At 40.2% G+C, this 24,714-nt stretch overlaps 1 protein-coding gene across 2 annotated transcripts in view; it reads right to left on the bottom strand.

The window, feature by feature from the left end:
* LOC106963444 (Down syndrome cell adhesion molecule-like protein 1 homolog) overlaps positions 1-24,714 on the bottom strand; it is a 119,702-nt gene that overhangs the window by 41,841 nt on the left and 53,147 nt on the right. For both annotated transcript variants that reach the window (XM_015058352.1, XM_015058351.1), the window contains exons 4-6: positions 1,990-2,136; positions 1,604-1,882; positions 597-872 (exon numbers count right to left, since the gene is read on the bottom strand). In XM_015058352.1, coding sequence (XP_014913838.1) covers positions 597-872; positions 1,604-1,882; positions 1,990-2,136 — 702 coding nt within the window. The remainder of the gene's footprint in view (positions 1-596; positions 873-1,603; positions 1,883-1,989; positions 2,137-24,714) is intronic.

Genomic DNA, 24,714 nt, shown 5'->3' with positions numbered 1-24,714 from the left:
TGTATATTTTGTGACATTTACCCACCAGCTAAGCGCTTCTAGGACTCTCTGTGGAAAGCCATGTGCAGTCCATATTTTTGTGGTTGTGTGGCACAGAAAGTAAAACACCCCGTAAGAGTTTAAGGCCAAACACAAAGTGATTAAAGAAAACAATGGATATGATTATGAACTCTTAGTTTTTTTTAGGTTTTTTTTAAAGTTCTTTTTCTTCTTTTACTCTGAGTTCAGCGTATAAAACAGCACCCCTATAAATCTACAATAAAAGTAAAATACAAATGATTAATATAACGATAATGACAATTGTAACAGTGAGTTTGTTAAAAAACAAATGGGGATTTTCCTCCTACACAAAAAAAAAAACGTTCAATTTTTCAATATCTTATGTGAGTTTAGGTTACTGGAACATAAATTGATCTTTTCATACATCTTTACCAGAGATGCTGGTAAAGACGCTGGATGTTTTGAACAGCAAAAAAAAAAAAAAAATCCTTTAATTTGTGCCTTCTCAAATCAATAAATGAACATATTAGCAATTAACCGCATTAGACATTCACCTATAAAGCAAAAGCCCAACAATCTGTTCAACATTTTTTTACCTTCCAGCAGTATGATGGAGAAGTCCTGGGCAGTCTGGCCCTTTCGTGAGGCAAAGCACTGGTACGCTCCAGAATGTCTTTTTTGTGCAGCAGAGATGAAGAGTGTCTCATTGTGTGCTCCTTGGATGGAAAAGTGCTGATCAGGCATCACAGGTTCTGTGTTACGGTACCAGGAAACAGTAAAGTGGGGGGAACCCTGGACGGCACAGGAGAGGATTACTGTACTGCTGATCCCCGTCTTGAGGTTCTTTGGAGACAAAGTGACCCGCAGTGGTTCTAGAGATGAGGGGGAAAAAATAGAAGACAATAGCGTAGATGGAGGCAAGTAAGTACCTACATATTGAAGGAACAAAAGTTGGTATATGTCAGCATCCCAGGCACAGGATGGAAATTTTCTTATGAGCTACACTGTGCTGGCTAAGCAACACAAATCATATTTTGGTGTGTATTTCTTGTCTATGTTTCAGTTTCTGTGTCTGTCTGCATGCGTGTGTGTGTTTGTGTGTGATTGAGATTGTGTGCTGAGCAGCAAGGAAAAACCCGAGACAGGAAGACAGAGAGGGAAAAAAAATGTCAGTGAGCAATAAAGCAGCTGGTGTGATGAGCTGGGAGCTGCTGAATGTGTGTGAGAGCATGTGTGTATGTGTGTCACTGCATCTGCATGGGTAAGATGGGTATTTTTTTTCTCACAGAATGAGTGCAAGTATCTGTGACTCCAAGTCTGAATGTCCTACCATATATGATCTGTCACTTAAGGTTTGAGGTTTGCACTAAAATGTGGTCACTCTGCTCCAAAAAAGTGTATAAAATACAAAATAAGAAGTGAGTTTTGAGCAACTGTGGGGTGTGGGACTTGCTGACTGGCTTGCTTTTATCCTCAATAAAACAAAAAGAGTCTCAAATAATAAGTCTAACTTAGGAGCTTTAAGTTTACATAGTTTTACCCAAGCCTTACAATGAGACGAAAGTCAAAATAGTTTTAAGACATATCTACCCTGACTACCTACCTATAACATTGAGATGACCCGTCACCTCTTTGGAGCCAAAGCTGTTCGTGACTTCACAAATGTAGTTGCCACTGTCCTCAAGTCTTAAGTCGGAGATAGTGAGGCCAGTGATGCGGCGCGTCCAGCGAGAGTCAGCTGGCAGTGGTCGACCGTCCTTCAACCATCGGATGGTGGGATTTGGATATCCGGAGGCAATGCAGGGCAGCTCCACACTGTGTCCAACCTGCATCTCACCAGACTGGAAACTATCCAGCACAGATGGGGGGGACTCCTTAGGGTCTAAAGGTGATCACAGAAATGTGATTTTGATTCAGATTAATGCGCTCGTCAAAACATTCTGAGACCAAAAGTAACTAACGAAAAGGAAAACAAGTTTCTTTACCTACCCTTTACAGAGAGCCTGGCTCCATTACTCTGGCGGGTTTCTCCACTGTACTTGTGCTTTGTGATGCAGCGGTAGGTGGACAAAGCATCTTCCTTCTGCACTTCTGAGATATATAAAGCGCCAAATGAGGTCAGGAAGAAACGATTACCTGTAAAAGAGTGGAGAAGTACAGGCTGGTCATTTTGGTATACTGTCAAAGGTAATTCCTGCATGCAGTGTGCCCTGCGTCACTCCTTTGACCTGTAACCATGGAGACATACAACCACTTCAGTGATGAAACCCATTCTGCAAAAACATGCCTTATGTGTCGTTGCTTATAAAAACATTAAAAACAAAAAAAAAATTGAGGATAACTGATCTAGAAGGATGAAAAGCTAGATTTTTTCACATACAGATTTCACAAAAGAAATGTTTAAAAGCATCTGTAATTGAAGAAACACTATATTGTGGTAATTTATAGGACTTTTCACACTCTTCTCAGTATACTTGAACAGGAGTCCTTATATCCAGGCCTCTAGGGTCAGTGTCCTGCAGCTTTTAGATGTGTCCCCAGTCCAGCCTCCTCAGTATGCAGTCAGTTTCTCCGGAGTCCTGCTAATAACATCAGTATGCGACGTAGGCGTGTTGAAGCAGAAACACATCTAAACGTTACAAGACACTGGGTTTCAAAGCCTAGATTTAAAGACCCCTGCACTAGGAGGTGGTTGTTTCACGTCAAAGAAGCATTGAAAAGGCTTGTTTTGTTTTCTGACATTAAAGTTTTCAAAAATGATCTTAAAGAATAAGAATTCCAGATGAAGTTATTCTGTTGAAGTCTACGATTTAAACTTTCAACTAAAGATGATCAAATGCTGCCCAGACCGCTTGAAAGCCTGTCACTCTCCAGTTTGGCACGGACTAAAACGTTTTGAATCAGACACCAAGCTTAGCGTCATTAGCCACCTTAGGTGTGGAACAAGGGTTGTTGAGGCTTCCCACTGTGTCTTCTGTAGTTTTTGACAAAGGAAATCAAACTAAATTGTTTTAAATATTACACAAGCACACACACAAGTTATTATTTCTACCCTTATTAGGACTTGGCTTCCTTTCATTTTTGTCACCGTGTTTATGCCTGACCTATCCAATTTGTTGGAAAAAATTGGCCGTAAAAGTTGAGAAACGATAAAACACGCTAGCGGACATCAGAATGGTTGTGAATGATCCTTTGCATGCATCTGTGAGTATTTTTACAGTTATTTTTTCCTTAATGGCATACATGACTGTCAGCCAGAGCACTTACAATCATAAAGTTCACACACATGTGTTTTCATGTGAGTCAGACTGTTGTGCTGAGTGCTAAGCAACGTAAGCTGTAATTTCAAAGCCTGCCCTTTTGTTCCAACCTGGGTATTATGCCTTACAGGATAATATGCACTTGGTGAACGGAGCCCTGTGTAACACATTGCTACACCCTTGTCACAACATGCCTGAAGAAAGAAAGACGGAGCACGAAGGGGGTGATCGGGGAGGAGGGGAGCAAGAAATCCAGAGACTATTACAAATGAAGACAAAGTAAAGCAGCACAGAGGACATAAATGAAAATAGGCTTGTCAAGAGACAATGTGAAGGAAACTTACTTCACCACTTATCCATCAGTTTTATTCTCCTCTCAGTGTTTTTATCAATACAAAACTAAAACAAGTGGGGAAAAAAATCTGCATCAGGAATCTTACACATTTACGACCAGTCAATTCAAAACATGCTGCCCACAACAAAGGTCACAAAAGTTTTACTTTGATTAGTTTATTGAATTATCATTTTGTGATCAATCCCTAATTTGCTATCCCAAACTAATATCACAAATTAAGCACGACATATGATTTCGGTTGATTTGGATCGACACTTAAGAGATTTCTATCAATATCCTGCAGCAAGTCACATTTAATACATGTTGTCATAACATTCTACACTTTTCAGGTTTTCAGTTTCAAATTTTCTTCGACTCCCCAGAATTAGAACCAAATACGGAGAAGCAGCATTAGGTTTTTATGCTCCTTTGATCTGGAACAAATATTCAGAAAACTGCAGAACTGCTGAAACACCAAATACCTGGCACATTTGGTTAAAGCCGTTTCCTGCACCTCTCACTTTCTGGCTGGAATCTTGACCAGTCATATTATCAGAAATGGTTGGATATCATCAATCGGTTGGTTTCCTGACACGGATCAGGCTTTGAATAAAGGATATCTGTGCCATTCCAGTTTGGCATGAACCTGTTTTATTTGTTTCAAAACCATTTTTGATGTGCGTTTGGAATAATTTTCCTGTTCAAACATTCATTTGCATCCCTCTGATGCAAACTATGGCCATTGAAATAAACTGGTCAGGATGTTTAGGAACATCTTTGGAACCATGTTGACCAAAACCCGTCATAAACCAGGAACTTCTGGAACATGTTTAACATTAACATGGACTCAACGAGTGTCAGGACCAGCAAAAAAAATGACATCTTCAAGCTCGACCAAAAGATCGAGACCCTAAAAGTCTTCTGGAGAAAAGCTTTATGTTCAGTTAAGAAACACATTAATCTATTCGGAAATAATAATAAAAATAATATTTGAAGGAGTTGAGGTCTGTCAAACACTTGCCCGGCTTTTAAACGTGGCGGTGGTAACATGACGATGACGCCTACTTTGCATCCAGTGGCATCAGTCCACTGCAAAAAGTAAATGACGATGGATGACTACCTGCACTTTCTTCAGCTTCACCTCAAATCAACGACTGAACAGTTTCTTTACTGTTTATTTTTTTTAAAAATCAGTTCTGTTTTTGACATAACCAGTTCTGTTAAACTGGTTAGACTTTTGAATTGACAGGAAGTGAGCTCTGAACTACAGATCCTCTCACAGAGCGCTTTGAGCAAAAGTGGTTCTACGAAAGGGAACCTTACGATTTCAATTTAAATATCTGCTGTTACCCTGCAATCTCTATACAATCGCTTAATGGTGTAGATGCAAATCTGTTTAAACACTTAAAAATCAATGATAATTGGAGTTTGATACAACAGGACAAGGTTTCCAAATACAGACAAAAACTGGAAAAAGCCAGGTCAGTTTCTAGTGTGAACCCAACCTCAGCTGCATTACAAACTTGTTGGTATCAGGGAACTCTTTTAATTGAGTGATAGGCTTACTGAGAAGTTTTATTCAATAAAAACAAAATACGTCATTGTCTATATAAATAAACCTTGATTCACAGATTTCCATAATTTATTGCCCCATGTCTGCTCCTATTTGTGGTCTTTTGGTTTCCTGTCCCTCCCTCATTCTGCCTTTTTTTTTTTTTTTTTGGCACAACTTGTATTTAATTTCTAGTCACCGCCTATCCTCCTGCTGTCTACAGAGATGAGACACACCTAAAAACAGTGGAGAGGGTGCAGGCAGGGATAAAGGGAGGCAGCAGTGAAGAGGAAGGGTCTGAGGGCCTACAGGGAGGAGGATGGCAGATGGAGATTGATGGAGGGAGAGATGAGAAGATAAAGAGAAACATGCCACTGGGAGTGACAGAGGAGGGAGTGAGAGTGATGAGGGGCCTACAGGCCTGAGAGCTGTACACAGCTAAAAACAATTCTACGTCTTTCTCCATCTCGCCCTCCGCTCGCAAACCTCTCCTCGTGGGAGAGATCAATTCTCGTCTAGTCTGCCTACGCCTCCAGGAGTAGGCTGCTGTGGTTGAGTGTGTGTTTGTATGTGTTCCTGCATGTGTTTTTGTGTTTATTTTATTTATTTATTTTGCTGTCAGAGGAAGGATGGGAATTTTGAAGTCTATCTCACACCCATGGGAGTTGCACAATCACTTCACTTCCTCCTTATTTTTTCAAAAATATTTTCAGTTCCTTTAGTTCCCTTTTCGATTCTGCGTGCCGCCCTACAGCCCTCCTTCTGCCCTCTACCCATTCCCCCCTCCCCACCCCAACATTTACAGTGCTCTTCTTCCCCGTCTTTCACGGGGGCTGGGGGTCTGTGAGTAATGGAATCAGTTCAGCTGATCTGCCTGAGGCAGGAAGTCATGCCAGGAGCAGGAGCCTCGGCTCGATCTTTGCACATTTTCTGGAAATCCACAGACATGCATGAAAAATAACGAGACAGAGGAACAGGAATGGAGAAGAAAGGATCATGGGGCCCTGGAGTATCAATTGTCTTCCACAAAGTTTCTCCAGAGAGAGGACACCGCTCTTCCTAAATATTGAGAGGTGATTAAGAAAAGTGCCGCTAAATGTGCACCGTGTACGGCTGCAATTATTTATTTATTTTTTTTTAACAAATTATTAAGTAGGATAAATAAAAATAGAAGTAATATAAGGAGCCAGAAAGAAAAAGAAAAATCTTTAAAGAAATGTATTCACCAAGAAGAATGGACAAACCCCCAGATAAGAAAACTGTGCATATTTTAAAACGTTAACTAGACGACAGACGTAAGGTAAAGATGGAAATGGATAAGAACAGAAGATGTACGCAAGAAACAGTCATTCAGTGGCAAACTGAGCTGAAAAGGAAATGGCGTAAGTACCGGGGGATTGTTCTTGGTGCTGCCATGCAAATGAGAGCGGCGCTGCAGCTATGCTAACTAACAGCAATTTACACTGTTGGACTCATCACTTATTAATGCTCCACAGCTCTCCCCTCTCTTCTCTTCCCCCCACTTCCCTCCCATCTCTTTCTCTTTACCCATTCTCCCTCTCTCGTGCTCTCGCCAGGATCTCTCTTTTTTGTTCGCTCTTTCGCTCGCTGTTGCTAGGGCCTGGGCACTCACGTGACAGCAGCTGGGTAGGGGGCGCTGCAGTGGCACACGACAACGAGGGCAAGTGTGCATTTTTATGCACTTAGCACACATGCACGTGTGTGCGGCAGAGTAACCTTCATTAGAGGTAAAAAAGGAATCAGCCATTTAAATGAAGGAGATGTAAATCAGAGGAGAGGAACTGCTGAATGGATCTGTAACTGATTCGCGTGCCCAGACCTTAGGCCACAGATGGGGCTTGCCGCATCATTTGTTGCGTAGTGCCACTTTGTTTTGCACTCTTGACTTCTAAAACGCGTCCTGGAGATCGCCATTTGTGTTACTGTCAAAGTTTGCCTTTCATAGTTCGGCTCCAAAGTGACCACGGGTGCTGTGCTGTGCTGTGCTGTGCTGTGCTGTGTTGTGCAGGCCAGCAGTCACACAAATGGACTTCTCAGAAATGCGCACTGACTCAAACGCACACAACATGTCTTACAAGCTACACGCTTGTACTCCCACTGTTTCACAATCCACATTTAGAGTGTGCACCTAACAAACTGTGAGCCGAGCATTTTCACTACAGAGATGACACAGCAATGGGAAGACAGTGGAGTACACCTACACATCCCTTATTTATTCGCCTGATTTGTCCTGGTTTTTTTTTTTTGTTTCCTTTTGTTTTTCTCTTTTCCCGTTTCCACATTTTTCATTACAGATATAATCTTACCAATTAGGCTCCCTACCAGACATAGAATGTAAATGATCAAATATCTTGGCAGTCCTTATCAAAGATGCATGCCTGTATTGACATTTATGCTGTTAGTGAATCATTAAAACTGTGTTAGCAGATGAAGTGGATTGTTGGTGCATACTTTTTTCTAATAAAGGCTGTCAGGAAAACATTTAACACAGAGAGGCAAAGAATACTGTGTAGCATAACTCCAGCACTTGAACAAGTATATATAGCTTACAGCAATTTAACAGTAATAAGCAGGAGCAGGCTTGCATCAAACCAATAAAGTGAGTGTAGTAGAAAGTTTGGCTTGAGATGCACCAATTCAGATGCCCAACACTGACCACTGGAAATAGCCATTTGTTCTTGATCGTACATGTTGCTTGATTGGTGCTAACAAGGTCAAATACTGAAAAATCATATTGTTTTCCTTATTCATTACATTTTTAGAAACGCGTCAAACATATCTGCATTTTATGCCCTTTTACATTTTCATAAAAATCCGATCAAGCTTAGGAATTTGATGCATAAATGGAAATACAATTATAATTAAATTAGGTTTAAAGTAATATTTTAATTGCAGCAACATGATTCTTCTGACTGGAAGTAATAGCATTTGTTTGGAGCCCAAATTCACTTGAATCTGACAAAAAGCATAATCTGGTTTAGAGCTCATTACTAAAGATGCATTTATTGTTGGTAGAAAATGTCTTAGTGTTGCATTTTCAGGTTTGCTGCTTACAACTTCAACTGAAACTTATTTCTTTTAAAAATGCCAAAACTTACATGGCTTTAGACGTGATAGCAGGAATAAGATCAAGTTAAAATTACTGCTGCATCTTTATTTTAAAACCTTTTTTCAAAAATGTGTGCCTATATTTTACAAAAATCTACAGAACATTATGTGCACTTATCAGTACATGAACGATATTTATTCTACTTAAAAATCAACAACAAAAAAACTGCAAAGCCAATATCAAGTCATTATATAATATTTAAAAATATTTGAATCACATATTCAAATGTCTGCACTGTGTTGGAATACCCTTTCCTGCAGAACATTGCAGAAGTTGGGTGGATTGTCTGATGGAGTAATAAGAATATATTCTTATGTGGTTGAATGTATGACTCATTTACATTTTTCCCTTTCTAAAACAAGATTTAAAAAGTCACATACTACATTTATATTGCAAACTCTGACAAAAGAGGCCTTAAGAGAATCAAGCAACGTGAGCGATTTAAACATGACTGGCATGCGTTGAGATTTGCCTGCAAAAATATATTTATTTTCCAAGCAGCCATTCTTCAGCTGTAAAGCAGTGAATAAGGAAGAGGCTTTCAAATAAAGTCAGACAAGATCCCTGCATCTCTACTTTCTGGTAGGACTTCATTTCTTTCCATAGCTAATTTATTTCAGAATTACCAAGGGCCTATTATGGTTGATTTGAAAGATGCGCTGGGAAAGCTTACTAAAAGCTATTTCATTTGAGCTCCTAATACTGTGTCTAAACTACCTCCTTGTGTTATGCATTACAGCAGACGCCGATTAGATATTATTGCACATCAGTCAGTGCTCGTCTTCATTTAGCCGAGGATATTTGCCGACATTTTGAATTCCTTTTTACCCATTTGTCCATTCCTATCTAGCCTAGACAAAGATGTTGAAAGTCGAGCCAAAATTTCAACCACGTTTTGACAACAGATGACTTTACGCCTTTGGTCAAAATTTCATGTTTTTAAAGAGAAGGTTATGTAGCTGTTTTTGGAAGCGGGGAGAAATGCCACTACCTAACAGCTGGGACAATAGCTGATTACAATGGACACTGATTACTGATATTTGTCATACACTGATTACAATATATGACTGTACAAAAACACAAAAACTCACCAAGTATTTTTTGCATAGTATTTAGTGCAAATATGTTAGTACACAAAGGACAGAATTAACTTACAAGTAACTTTTCAGCAAAATACAAGAGCTTTTTTTTAGGTCAATAATTCCTTGGCATTTATTCCATTAGCAGATTATTTGACTTGTAACAAGACTTTTTTTTTCCTGTTACATTGTTGACCAAAGAGTTTAAAGCCACTTCCAAACGTCCTTTTGATTCACTATCTGCCCTTTCTTGCGTCCTTGTCGCATGAAAATTTAGGCAAAGAAGGAAATGACCAGATATTGCCACAAATTCTTTGGGTTGTTGTCTCTGTAGCTTAGAAATAACTGAGCTGATGATGTCACATTAAGCATCGGTAACGGCAAATGGTGAAAACTAATCTGGATAATAAGATGAAAATGGTAGACAATTTTTCTTCCTTTCAATGCATTGAATACATTGGGACATTCAGCATGAAGACCGAGGCTCAAAGCTCAGCTATGGGAAAAGCCATCTTATGCTCAAGTTAATGGTGCAAGTTTATAGACCATGCCTCTTTGGTTCCGCCATTTCAGCCACATTCTCTGAAGGCGTCCACAGGCCGCGATCTCACCAGATCAACTTAACTGGTATGACTACAAAATTATCCATGTTTAGGAGATTTTGGTTGCATATTAATCTGAAAGGGGTTACACTGCTTTCTTGACAGAAACCAGTGTAACCAGTTCTTCTTTAGATGTGCCCAATATTGTTTGACTGTGTATTCTTAAGTTGCATTAAATTAAATGAAATCAGTTGTCATTTTCAACTGACACGTTTGCATTGTTGAGGGAAATAGTATTTATCTGTGTATTAAGCATGAAGTGAGAGCAAAATACCTGTGGAGAAGTGCATGCATGCATCTGTGGAGGATAAAGATTGGATTGTAATAAAATGTCCCCATCCTCCTAAATCCCCCTGCTGCCCTCTGCCCCCACCTGCCATATTAACACACCCATTACAAGGACAGATGAATGAAAATGAACAGAGCTGTGGCACAATTCCCTGAGTGTCAAATCAATACGGCTCCCCTTCTTTCTCTCTCCCTCTCTTCCTCTGTCACCCTCCCAACCCCCCTTCATCTTTTTTTCTCTGCTGCTATCATTTTCCTATTCTCCTCTCCTCTGTTGGGTCTGAAGAATTGCCATGCGTTTGACAAAGGGAAATCTACACCTAGCGACAATAGGCGCTCTCCCCGTTTGAGCCTCTCATATGAAATGAATGATGCTTGCCTCTATTTCCTCTCTATTCACATTCAAAGCAGCTAGAAATAGTGAAGTGCTTGTGAGAACGAACCTGATACAGAAAGAGCCACAAGGACGCCGTATTACCGGCGCTTTCTTTAAACTCAATCAGAGACCAGAACCTTGCGAAAGGACCAGTAAGAGGTTAAGTCAAAATAATAAAAGGAGGTTAATAAAGAGGAAATGTGTGAATTTTATCGACTCATTCTTTCCGTCTCCTTCCATGAGTCTGGGATTGAGGCAGAATGGTTTATAAAGAAAAGGCAGACAGACTCCTACTACATTCTTATCTTTAAACAAGTGTTACAGTTTTCAACTCCCAACACTTGACCTTTTCATCTGCCAGCTCGGTTACGTCTGTTTTCCAGGTTTAGTTCGAATCAGTGATCTGAGAATGGGCATGGTGAGGGCCAATGCAACCATTAAAAAAAAAAAAAAAAAAAAAAAAACTTCACTGTCAGTTCTAGCTGCTGCCCTCCCCAACACCATCAAGTCTCCTCTTCCTTTGTCTTTTACTCTTTCTGAGTATCTGTTTCCTTGGTTTCTCCATCTCTCTCATTTTCTGCTGCTGCAACTCTGGATCTGTTTCTATATCAGTTGTTAGAAGGTGACACCCCACACACCCACACACCCCTCAACTCATGCCCAAGTGTGGAGGGCTTGAAAAAGAAGAGCAAGAAGCAAAACAAATAAAGTGCATATATGCACTCATCCAAATGAAAAGATGTTTGTCTCAGTCCACCACTCTTGCTCCAGGGAAGGCCTCTAAAGAACTAAAACCTTATATATATATATATATATATATATATATATATATGCATGCAAGAGGCAGTGGTGTATGTTGTAAAAAGAAAAAAATAGTTAAAAAGGGAGGTGAAGTAACATAAAATGACATAATTGTTATACACTGCAGTTTTCCAAAATTGGTACCTTTCCATAGTAGGTCTGCTTCCACCTAAGTCTCAAATCATTTCCACCCTCTGGTTTATTCCAGTTTTCTTTGTATTTAGCCCCAGCCATCTTCCCATCTGCCTCTGCTGAAGAAAAGAATTCCCACAGCATGACACAGCCACCACAGTTTTTCTCTGTGGGGAATTAGCTGTGACCTCCATCTGCACAACAGATTCTCCCACATAAGCCACGGACCCCTGCATCCACATAAACCTCATGTTACCTTCTCTGATTGGTCTGTCAGTTAGGGTGTCTTGGTTTGCAGATGTCCCATATCCTTTCAATTTTCAAAAGATCTATTACACAGTATCCATTATGTGTTCAATACATGGGAAATGCTTTGACTAATTTTTGCTAGCAATTACTCAACAACCAATCTGCTGTGCTCCTTGGTCCAAACAAGATGTTGGTTAATGAGTCGCATGCACTGAAGCAACCTTTGTTAGAAATACCATAAATATGCAAGCTGCAAGATGGCAGAGCTTGCTTGCCTGACAAGTGGAGTTAAAAGGTGCACCATAACATAAAATGACACATCATGTCACTTTGATTAGCTCTCTGTGTATCTACACAAAATGCTTTCAGCTAAATGTACATTTAATTCATTTTGGTCGCTAGCAATAGCAAATAAACACCGACTTCTGATCTGTCAACTTGTGTCTCTGGTTTTTAAATATTTATTCCTGTCAATAATAGACGCAGACATGCTCGACAGTCACGAGAAGGCTAACAGGACATCTCTAAGACCGTGATGCATGAGCCAATTAAACTTTGCTAGAATGTATTATTTCCAAAACACAAAAACACAATGAAAACCCAGAATTTACACGTAGATCTGCTTAGTTTCATTGTCATCTATCACAAAGGAACTAGCATGAAAAAGCAGGAAAAAGATGAATTGTGGATGTTATTCAAAAGTGGCACTTAAAACCTGTTCTTTGAGCTCTGGAACTTGACTCCACTTTCATTTGTTGTGTACATGCCTGTGTGTACATGAGAAGGAGCGTGTGCTGACACATGTGATAAACTCTCACACAAATCAATAAAGCCTTGCCCTTTGTGAAACCGTGTTCTCCTTGGTGGGAGTACTACAGTCCCTCAGGATGTAAGCACCACCCCTGTGACATATTCTGAATCTCAGAGAGCAGCGGGGTCACTGGGGAGCAAAGCCTGTGCACGAATGAGTGCACCTTACATAGCAAGACATATGAGGGGGAAGGAGATTTGGAGGGGTGGGGAGGGGGATTTACGCTCGCCATCGCATTCCTACGGAGGCTCTGCTTGTTTGCCGGGCCACTTTCATAATGTCCCCTCAACACTGTTGCTGGGCATCTTGGCGACATAGACCCAAAAGAGGATGAGGAGGAGCCTGCACACGAGAAGGAAATGAGGGCTGACTGGAAGCAAATAAGCTGCAGAGCCAGATGTTGCAGATTGGAGCGCAGGAATGGTGACATTCTTAAAAGTGGGTCCCCCAGACGTTGTGGGGAGGCCTGAGGGGCCTGGAGTGCCTGAGGTACATTCTTGGAAAAGGAAAGGAGGAGGGTCATCACAGCAGAACAAGCAGCTATCTCTGCACGAGTGTCTCTGTCTCTTCTGCCTCACTGCCCTCCTACACTCTGTCCCACTTTAGCCCAATGTCATAGCCCGAGCAAGGGGGAGGGTGAACGTAAAAAAAAAATAAAAATGCAGGAGCAAGAGAGAGAGCACGAAAGAGGATAAGTCAAGACAAACATAGGGGAAGAATACAAAGAAAATAAAGGGCAAAAAGGAAATTACTGAACTAAAAATGTAAGTGAAAAGGGATGAGGGGGACACAGATCCTCCAGCTTTTTTTCTTTTTGTCTGCCCGTCACACAAACATATCGCTCTCAAGAATTATGTAGAGTTACACAAGCAGTCAAGCACGCAGTCCCCAGTGCAAATATACCTATGTGCAGACAGCCAGCACACTGGCACATGCTCAAACACACATACACACACACCATGATGGCAAGTCAAGCGTGTTTTGCGGTCTTGTAGACATGGTTTCCTCACGAAGTGATGTGTTATTCTTGGAGATAGGCAACATTAGGTGGAATTCAAATATACTATGAGCTAAATCTGCCACCGAGTATCAAACATGCAAGATTAGAGTACTCAACCCACTGATTATTGCTATTTTTCATGTTCAACCCTTCCTGTTGTCTTCTCCTTTTTGTTTCCATAGTCAGCTTTTAAATTAACCTAACTTAGCTGATATCTCTTCAGGTAATCAATACGAACATGCCAAAGACTTCTAGTGTTCATAAAGCACATTTTGATACGTAGGTAAAACGTATGAAGAACTCTTGCTGAATTTAAATGTGTTAATGTTATTAATAGTGGTTGATTGTCACCGTTAGATGGGTAATGTCTGCAAAGAAATTGCTGTGGTTCTACTTCGGACATTTCTAGGTTTACGTTTATGCAAAAAGAGAGGCCGGTTTGAAGAGTCAAACCTTAACCTCTAAATTGGATCACCAAGACCTAAATCCCAGTGAAAGCAAAACTTTGATTTGCTCTGGATAGGAGAGTGTCGATCAGAGAAGCAGCCAAGAACCATGGTAACTCTGGAGGAGCTGCAGAGATCGACAGTTCAGCTGGGACAATATGTCATAAACATAAATAGATGGATTGAGCTAAATATTGGGTAATATCAGAAGAAAAACTGTAGTGTGTTCAAAATCTAGGAAACTTAAAAATGGGTCTTCATCCAGTCTTATTTTCATTCAAACAAGTTTGTTTCTGAAAGGAAATGAGACGGGCCTCTCACAAGATAAAAAAAATAATGCAAAATGCTATGTTGAAGATTATTAAGCTCTGTCTCAAACAGCTTTTTGCACCGTTGAATCTGTGTTAAACTATTAAGCTATATTTGATGATGACTCCAAAGCTTTGACGTTAGATTCTTGTCATCAACCTATTCTTTAATTCCCTCAGATTCACATATTCGGTCATGATATTAACAACATCCAGCAAGAGAAAAAACCCTTTGGTAAAAGTAAATAAATATACATTTACCCTAACTCTTGTAGCATATGTTAGTCTGAAATGACTGAAAAAAACAACATTTTAGCAAGGACTGCAAGTATTTGCTCAACTTTTAAGTGTGTCATGTGTTTAAAACATGATGATTTTATGAGGTAGAACATTGGGTGTAATGTTAATAGAAATGAACATGCAGTCAGGTTTTGCACCATCAGCTCAAATCTAAATGCCATGGTGACTCCTCAGTCTACTGATTGTGTTTTTGGTCTTTTTGTCATATGGATGTTGTGCATAAGAGTGTCTTATCATACACACCTCTTAATGAACTTTCCGACCGTGTATATATATGACACATGCCAGGTACAACACAACAGAATGATATTTCCAGTACCATGTCCATATGTCTGATATCTTACTAGCTCGATGTAAAAGCCCTTCCTCTTTCCAGTCTCTCTCCGCAGTTTTGTAACATCAGATTGTTGGAGAGGGAGATCTCATCAAGGGCTGGCACTGCATAATTTGGCAAGAGGCAGCATCTGCCAAGGTCACTCAACATGCATGCATGCATGTGTGGCACGATCTCTGTTGTGTTGCTCAAACCCAGGATTTTACATTAAAACAACAACAAAAAAAAGCTACACAAACATTGACCGATTTAATATCTGAGTTTGTAAAGCTGCATGCAGAGCGGAGGCCATTTTTTGAGGGAATCTGCAGCATACAAACAGGCAACGTTTGCTGCTGCCACCGCTACTTATCTGTAAATGGGCCAGCAACTGAAGCCGAACCTCAAATTACTATAATGAGAGAGTGATGTCCACATTTGCAAAGAAGGAAGAAGAGACGGTGAATGAGGATTTTAAGTAGAGACAGAGGAAGATGTGGCAGCAAACTATGTACAGTGGAAGCAGCAAAGAATAAGGGAGAGCCAGAGAGATTCCTCTGCATCTCTGATTTGGTTGGCTGATATTCATCAGAGCGACAGAGCACAGGGAGGAGTAGATGGAGCGAGGCAGCAACCAGGGTGGGGGGGAATAGTGGCAAAATAGAAGCATTTTTTTTGTATCTCTAAAAGCCATTTGTTGCTGTTAAGCTTTCCTGCTTGGCAGTGCTGCTGTCTTCTGCACCAACCACTTTTTTATTTAGTCGAGTTATAAAAAGCAAAGCCTTATCTAGGGGGAGAAAATTTAAGAATAACATATCCACATATTGCACAATTTTGACCACAAATGACACCAAATAAATCACCCAAGATTATTGAGTTCAATGAAGCTCCAAATTGAGCCTCAAGACAATCATCTTGAGCATCCTTGAGGTGTTTCTGCAGCTTAAAATGGAAACCAATTGGTAAATTGAGTTGATTGGACTTGATTTGAAAAGGCACAGACCTGTCTATATAAGGTTCCACGGTGCTGGTTAGAGGTTAAACGCCAAGCAAGAAATCAAAGGAATTGTCTGTAGATTTCCAAGACGGGATTCTCTTGAAGTTCTTCGGAAAGACACAGAAAAATAACCGGTGCTTTGAAGGCCCTAATGAGCTCAATTTACTTCATCATTCATGAATGGAAGCAACACTCTTTCCAGAACTGACAAGCCATGAAAACAGAGTGACTGGGGGTGAAGCGCTATAGTCAGGGAGGTGACCAAGAAGCCAATGATGACTCTGTCACAGTGCCACTGCTCCTCTGTGGAAAGAGGAGAACCTTCCAGAATGACAAGCATCTCTGCAGCATCATGCTATGGCCAGGAGAGAGGTAAAGACAAACGCAGCAACAAACAGAGACGTCCTGGATAAAAACTTGCTCCAAAGCATCTTGACCTCAAACTGAGACGACAGTTCATTTTTCAGCAGGACAGCGACCCAAAGCACATGACCAAGATCTCAAAGGAGGGGCTTCAGAATCACCCTGTGAATGTCATGGAGGGGCCAAACCTGAATCGGATTGAAAATCTCTGGATCTCTGGATAGGCATATCCTATCCAACCTGACAGAGCTGGAGAAAAACAGCAAAGAAGGATGGATGAAACTCCCTAAAGATATATGAGCTAAGCTTCTGGCATCATACTCAAAAAGACTTGAGGCTGTAATTGCTGCCAAATGTGGCTCAACAAAGCATTACACAAAGTTCTTATACAAATCTTTTTTTCTTAATATGCAAAATACAAAACGTTTTTCACCTTGTTTTGATAAGCTACTTGTGTGTAGAATTTTGAGGAAATTATTTAAACCAATTTGGAATAAGGCTAAAACATAACATGAGAACATACTTTCTAGACACACTGTATGATCTCTCACTTATGGCCCAAACCAACACAAATGGTGGCCATCTCATTCTCCAGACCAAAACCTTGAGCTCAGCTCAACACAAGTATAAAAGAAGACCCAAGACCCATCAGGTGCTCACCAATTCTTAAAGATCGCCCACAAAACCAAATTCTGGAGTACAGCACTGCACAGCTTCAGACGGGTCCACCAGACTTCCCTAGTCAGTCCAAAGTTTGCTAATCAGTCTTGCTCGTCATTAATTGAAGTCACTGAAGTGCCTTACTTGGGGGTTTTCTGGGTATACGTCACTGGAGGAAGACCCGGGCCAGACACAGAACATGCTGGAAGGACAATATTATCTTTAGTATTTTTGAAGGAAAGAACATCTCTTTGGAAATCTTTTTGAATTCACTGAGATGCAAGGAAGTACAAACTATTGTCATACAATTATTTTTCTTATACTACTTACTCTCCTTGTTGACAATACCTGGCCATATAGAAGGCAAATACTCAACGTGAACAAACGAGGTGTTTGTAATAAATGCTGCTAAACAGAACATTTAAACTGTTCCAAAATATTGTGAAATATTTTATTTTAAAAACACCAAGCATCAGAAGCTGGAAGAGAAAGAACGGTGCTGGGAGGGTGGGAAGGAGGAAGAAGAGAGGGAATGTGACAGAGTGGTGACAGAGAGAGAGAGAGAGCAGGGCACTCTGTATGCGTGTGTGTCAGAACTGTGTGTGTGTCTGTGCTTGTGTCCCGAGGCGCAGGCAAACATTAGCTGCATTAAGTGAGCTGACAGGTCCCTCCCCATTACCACTACTGGTGGCCCAGGGAGGCAGAGAGAGACAGAGCAGGGCAAGAAATAGAAAAGACACTGTGGCTCCTACCAAATGTTTGTACAACTCAAAACAAATGTGTCCTCCTTCTATGCACATGCAGACGTGATGACATAGCTGCTTGGAAAAATATGCCTCAACGTTGGCCACAATCATGCAAAAATGGCACTCTAAGGAAACAATGATTACTGGCATAAAACACACAGGAGCCAGAAAAAGTCTAAACCCTCGTTTCAACTCATAGGCAATGCATTTTCCCCTCAGTGTACAGAAAAACACACTCGATGCATCATATATACCAACAGTGATTCACTGTCTCACAGTACACACACAGACTCGTGTGTATGAATATGTGTACTGCTTAAATATTGATTGTTGCTTTGTCTGGGGGTCAGGGTTAAAGACCTTCTACTACTCCCAGTTTTCCAATATTCCCTCACAGCACCACCAACCCTCTCTGCTACAACACGTACACACAGATTAGTCCCTTGGGGGGCATTTCCTTTTTTAGAGCATATTAATAGCCTAATACTATACTTACCACATTGTGCCATGTAAAATGACTGAGCTTTCTGTTAATACTACTCAGATGGAGTGTCCTTCATCATAGATACTAATACAGAAGACAGGTAGACACATCATTACACAAGTTTAGCTATTTTTTTTCACAGCCGAGTGGCAGGAGGTCAACTTTGTGACAACTCGGCTTCCTGAAAAAGAGCACAGAGGACAGTAATGAGATGAAGGAGGAGGAGAAGTGGCATAGATGTTGCAGAAAAAGAAGTGCAGAGAGGGTGAAAGGGAAAAAAATGGATGATGTGCAAAATAAGTGGGATAGCCAACTGGGAGGCAAAGGAGAAGAAAGGAAGGGAAAGACAGCAAAAGCAAAGGAGGTAGTTGACCCCTGGCAACAAAGAGCTTCACTCTAGTGCAAGAAAGTGGGGGTTGTGAGGAGTGGGATGTTTGTTCGTGAAGATGTTCTTCCTCAAACGCAGTGCCTCAGCACTGTGGTCTGCATGCGTGCACAGATCTGCGTGTTTGCGCGCGTGTGTGTAATATCCCCAGAGCAAATCCCCTTTTAGCCAAAGCAGGGAAGAATAGAGAAGAAAAGGAAAAGCCATCTTTATCCAAATCCAATTGCAGCTGGAAGGAAAGAGCGGCGTGAGGGAGGCAGAGGAGGAGAATAGAGGAGGAGAAGACGTCGTAATTTGTCTGAGGGATTACAAGAGGTGCTGGCAGAGCACGACTGCTTACTTTGCTTGTAAGCAGGCTTTCCTGTGTGTGTGTGTGTGTGTGTGTGTGTGTGTGTGTGTATTCCACAACCTAACCCTGTGAATTCAGTGCGTTGTAAAATCAGAAGCAATATTTTCACAACACAAGTAGCACTGAAAAAAAAAATCTCAACAGGTCTTCGTACTTCAAGTAGACATTTGAGCCTTTCATGGTCTTTGAGAGCTGGCGAGCAAACCCTTTGAGTTTAGTGCAGTCTTCTTGTGCCACTATAATTCCTCTGCCTATTTTATGTGCCACATGTTGCGACTAAAATAAATGCAGGACCATACGTCATAAATCATAACCCATGCTGACATGACACCCACCCATTCCTCTAAAGGTGCTCTACTGGAGATCTAGTGTCTGAAGAGGCCACTGGAGTACAGTAAGCTCATAGTCATGCTCAAGAAACCAGTTTGACATGATGTGGCATGTTGCTTTATCTTGACAGAAGCAGCTATCAGAAGATGGGTACCATGCTGTCACACAGGGATACATATGGTTCGCAGCTATCCTCAAATAGGCTGTTGTGTATAAACGCTCAGTTGACATTCGGCGACCCAAACTGTGCTAAGGATAAATAGCCTGTAGCATTTATACAAGACCAGAGGGATCCATCCCATCGCGTTGTTTATGCCATCGTCACCCCATCATTTGAACATTGTAGCTTAACCATTGTATGTAGAAATGAGGTCCAACCGACCCCCCCACACGTAAAACTTGTATCATTTGCCTCAGTCCTCGCACGCACAAGGATTAAAATCAATACTTATCAGACCAGTCTGCATTTTCCCAACCTGCCATTTTTGACCTCTGAAAACTAGCCTCACCATACTGCTCTCAGTTACCAGGAGCAGAACCTGATACAGTCTGTTCATGCTGTAAACCTCTGAGTCCAACATGTTCTGTGTTCAGAAGTGATATTTATGGTTAAGAAGTGACGGAGCAACTGTTGCCTTGTTCCTCTAAATTCAACAAGCAATATACACCTAACTGCTTTCCACACTGAATGTATTTTCTTTTTCGTATCATTCCTGGCAAACTTTGGTTTTGTACAAATGGTATGCTAACATCTTTCCATCTCTTCTTACCTTACCTGAGAAAGCGTCATCGTCCCTGTTCCTGCCTCTCCTGTAATGTGTCTTCCCCGACTTTGCTCTTTCTATTGTGACAATAAAGATTTCTGCACTTCTGCACAGAAATTAAAGAAAATTGGGTTTATTTTTAGCATGAACTAAAGACAAAGGAATGTAACAAAAATACTAACGTTGGTATTCTTAACCAGCTTAACATAATATATCAGCCTATATTAGCTAGTCCTCATTTAGCTAACATTATCTGCTAGCTAATGTTAGCAGATAATGCTAACATTATCTGCTAACATTAGCAGATAATGTTAGCAGAGTTGAGTAAGTTGAGCATTACTCAACTTACTCGGCTTGTTTGGGAAAAATTTTGCAGTTTTTAGCGGTTTGCTGTCTCAGTCTGGAAGCTGGAACATGTCTCCCATCGATGCCTCCAGAGGTGTAAAATCAAAAATCAACGTCACAGCGTACACTCAGGATGCGTTTAAAGACTGCTCGGAAAATGCAGGAGATAGAAGGCACGGATAAGAGCAAAGCAGGATACCCACAAAGCTAGCCACCAAGAATCATGGTGTTGATGCCACCCAGGTAAGGTTGACAAATAAAGCACATGGAGTGATGCTGTCCTAAAAGTTTAAGCTTATTTTCACTGTTACAATGTAGCCATGCTATCCCAAAAGACTGTTCAGCATTGAGACGCTTTTCTTCTGCCCAAGCATGTTGCAATACCATTAACAGTGCTTCTTATGAGAAGTTCAAGAAGCTTCTTGTTTTTTGAGATGCACCCAAATGGATGGATGGATCTGCAAACAGCATCCATGTATAGAAAACGAATCTGAAAATGGTTATCAATTAGTGCTTTGGTACCAAATCAATAAACTGCATCAAGGTAAACAGATACATTGATTTATTTTTTTTTTGTTATGTTTTAGATTCAATAAATTAAACATAATTTGAAGGCATCCCAAGCTGAATTGAAAAGCACAAAACTAAAAGGGGGGAAAAAAGACAGTAATTAATTTCATAAGATTAAGATTGTTGAATGAAAGAAAAAGGGGGAAACGGTCAACTACAGTAAGACGGCTAAAGAAGCTTTAGGTCAGAGTGTGGTTGTCAGTTTTATGCAATATAAACGTTAGAAACACATGAATTCGTACATCTGCCTGGAGCATGGTAAGACTTAAGGACAGTGGAGTCAGATAAGTGTCAGGGTAAAATAGCATCAGTGTCTTTCTTTGTTTTTGTGAGTGACAGTGATGCAAGGCAGTCTGCCTGAAAACACAGACATAAACCGCGCAACAACACAAACATGCACTAATACGGCTGCCCAGAGGCCTTATGCAACCGTAGCTGTTTTGGTGTGACACACAGCATACACTGCACATCACATCACATCCACAGCAGCTTCTTACCAAGAAACTCGTGGACCTCAGTGACACATAGATACCCTGCTTCAACAAATGATGACACACTCCGACAGATACATTCAGACTGCAGGGACACACACATACAATATATTTATATATATATGAGATACCGAAGAGTAAAAATGAATTCACACTTCATATATGTAAAATATCGGTCAGTGATATTGGGCAGTGATACATAATAGACTAAAGGATTTTGTTTGTGTTTAATGAAAGCGATTGTAAAAAATGAGTCATAAGTTTTGTTCAAGCAAAATGGCTAATGAAGACAGGTTAAAATTTTACATTGAACATTGAAAATGTTGAGTTGCATTATCATGAAGAGAATAGTCGTTACATAAATGTTGTACTTTAATTTTCCAAATTTTTTTCAGGACTTTAGTTTCATTTACAATAATTATTACCTGTACAATCCAGAATATAAATCAAAGATCTCCCTGACTCTATGTTCAAACATGCATGCACAGCAGGATAATATGTTATTCCTGCATGTTTACACTTAAAACTCTATGTGTCGTATCAGTGATTCATCAGTGCGGAATAAACTCAGTTTTTCCAGTTATGAATCTTACCTTCAGTCTTACCAGATTTCTGTGGAAATATATTAAAGTACAATCAATCTTTAGACATGTTGCAAGTGCACTTACGAAGAGGGGCAAACATTACGTAACTCAACTTGAGAAAGCTTCAATACTGAACGGATGAAATGCATGAAACTGTGCTACGGGGATGTCTGAAAAACACATTGAAAATGCCCTGGAGATATTCAGCAGCACTGAACATAGCAGTGAAAAGGGACGTGGTGAGGTCGTGCAGTTTTACAAAGTAACATTGTCAACATATGGAAGACACAGAGAAAATTTGTGTACATGAAAAACTGACCTATCGCAGAAGGACCATCAAAGCAAAAGGTGAACCAGAAGAGAAATCTCATGCAAAACACACGCTTGTATTTGTGTATGTCTACACATTTACACCATGGAAAGAAAAGCTGCTGGATAATTATAGGATTAGGATTATTGTATATATTAAATTGATTATGCACGCCCCCTCCTCCTCCTTTCAATGGGCTATTCAGCTGTCATAGAAAAAAAAAAAACAACCAGCTAATTATCTTTTTGTATTGTTTCAAGTCATGAGATGCAATCTTGGCAATTTTAACTGTTTAGTGTAATAGATCTGGCTTAATTGAGAAATACAGAAACCCTCTTCTTCAAAAGAAAAAGCAGGAATTACGGAATAGAAAAGGAATGGCTGCAGAAATAAATCTCACTGTGCTCTAAGGGATCCCACGATTACTTGAACACATTGTCCTAAATGTTTTAATTTTGCTATTTATTCTGATGGAAAATGACCTTAACATACAACCGGAGCTAAAATGGAATGGTCAAGATGTGAATAAAGTAAAGAAAGTATTGCTTTCGTTACAATTTCTCGTTTGTGTTTTATATACTTTTTTCACATCTCTTGTTCCTTAAATATAGTTTTTCATTATTTTCTCTGACAAAGCAACAGGTAGTTCTTGAATGACTGGAGAAAATAGGTTGTGTAAGTTTCCCCCTTTCTCCTGTTGCTCCTCTTCCAGTTGGATGGATGGAGGTGAGGGGTAAAAGAAGGGGAGAAAAAAAAAACAAAAAAAAAAAAAAAGACAAAGAATGTAAGCCCCCACAGCAGCACTTAGAGTAAGTCTGCATTATTGATGAGGAGACAAAGGAAAACATTTATTTATCTTTGCAGATGTGACGCTAAGGTGATCCCCACAGAGTTGGAGGAGAGCGAGAAAAAGAGAGTGAAACACAGTCAAGTGATGGAGGAAGGCCCTGTTGAAAGACAGATGTCTACAAAAACTTCAGTGTGTTTGTGTGTAAATAATACATAAGGTCAGGACTGAGATATGGCCTGTACATTTCCATGATCTGTCGAGGGATTTCCTAAGGGCTGAAGGATCAAGACCACACCATGGAATTATTTATGAGTCCTAAACAGGCATCACATCACTTTCAGTGTTCGACACAACACAACGCTAAATCTGATGTTCAAGACTCATGTTCATACACTGTCACTTTTGGCTTGTGTTGTACTTAAAACAACAAACGTAAATGAACACAGATGAGTTAACAGACTAGTTTTCCTCCACAGTTGTTTTTATTCTGTTTAGCATTTTAACGCGCACATTTTGAAGAATAACTATCCCTGTTACACCACAGAATCAAAGTGAAACGCAAACAAATCCTAATTATGTAATCTTCCTTATGATCCCAGCACTTCTCTGTAATATCACTATGGCTGTCATGTAGCGCCTTGTAAAGGTACTTATGCCTGTAGTAGAACTTTTTCTGATATGGTTACATATTAGCAACAAATTGTCATTTATTTTATGGGCATTTTATGTTAAGGGCTAACTCAAACCACTACTTAATTTTGATGTGAAATAAAAATTATTTTCAAGGCCTTCTCCAAAGCAAGAGCACACAGTATAATTGAAGGAAGAATACGTTTTCCATAAGCAAAGGTATGAATACACACCTTTAAAATACAACATGGCTTTTTTTTTTGGCCACAGAATAATATTCTGACAACTATTAAAGGTTTTGGTTCACTTCTTTAAAAAAATCTGGCATTTAGTGTGGTGCATGTTTGACAAATATAAATATTCTAGGTTATCTTGACATTCACATTGTTGTGCCAAATGAACACTCTTCTCCCTTTGGTCCTACTGCCATCTGCAGAAATATACCGCTCAGTAAGAAACAACCAATCAGAACCAGGAGGAGGGTCTTTTCTCTGTCAATCGTGCTTGTGTAGGTGCTGCTCACACCCTCCCTCTTGCTCGCTGCTGTGTTAAAGTTGCTTCTCCCCAGCAGAGTCGCAGGGTAGTAAGTATGGCCAACGATGAAGGCAAATAAACAATTTTCCTGTTAAGGTAAATCCTTTCTGTGGCATTAATTAGCGCACCTGTAAACGAGCAACCTTCCTCTTCACTCTGATTTCTGACATAACAGCAACTACAGATAGCATGGGACCACAGGGAAGAGGTAGAGGAGCTACATTTTGTTATGTCAGGGCATAGTGACAATTTTAACCAACAGATAAAAACATTTTTTTTTAATAAAAGTTACTGATTGCTGCTTTAACCTTTGATTATAAAAGGTAAATATGTTTTCTCAGACTTTCACTCCAAGATCTCAAATTCAAGTCAAGTCTAACGATTTTATTTACAACATAAAT

The sequence above is a fragment of the Poecilia latipinna genome, unplaced genomic scaffold (genome assembly GCF_001443285.1).
Source record: "Poecilia latipinna isolate Pla-1442-1.1 unplaced genomic scaffold, P_latipinna-1.0 Scaffold1535, whole genome shotgun sequence".
Classification (NCBI taxonomy): Eukaryota; Metazoa; Chordata; class Actinopteri; order Cyprinodontiformes; family Poeciliidae; genus Poecilia; species Poecilia latipinna.
This window is presented reverse-complemented; position numbering and strand designations above follow the sequence as displayed.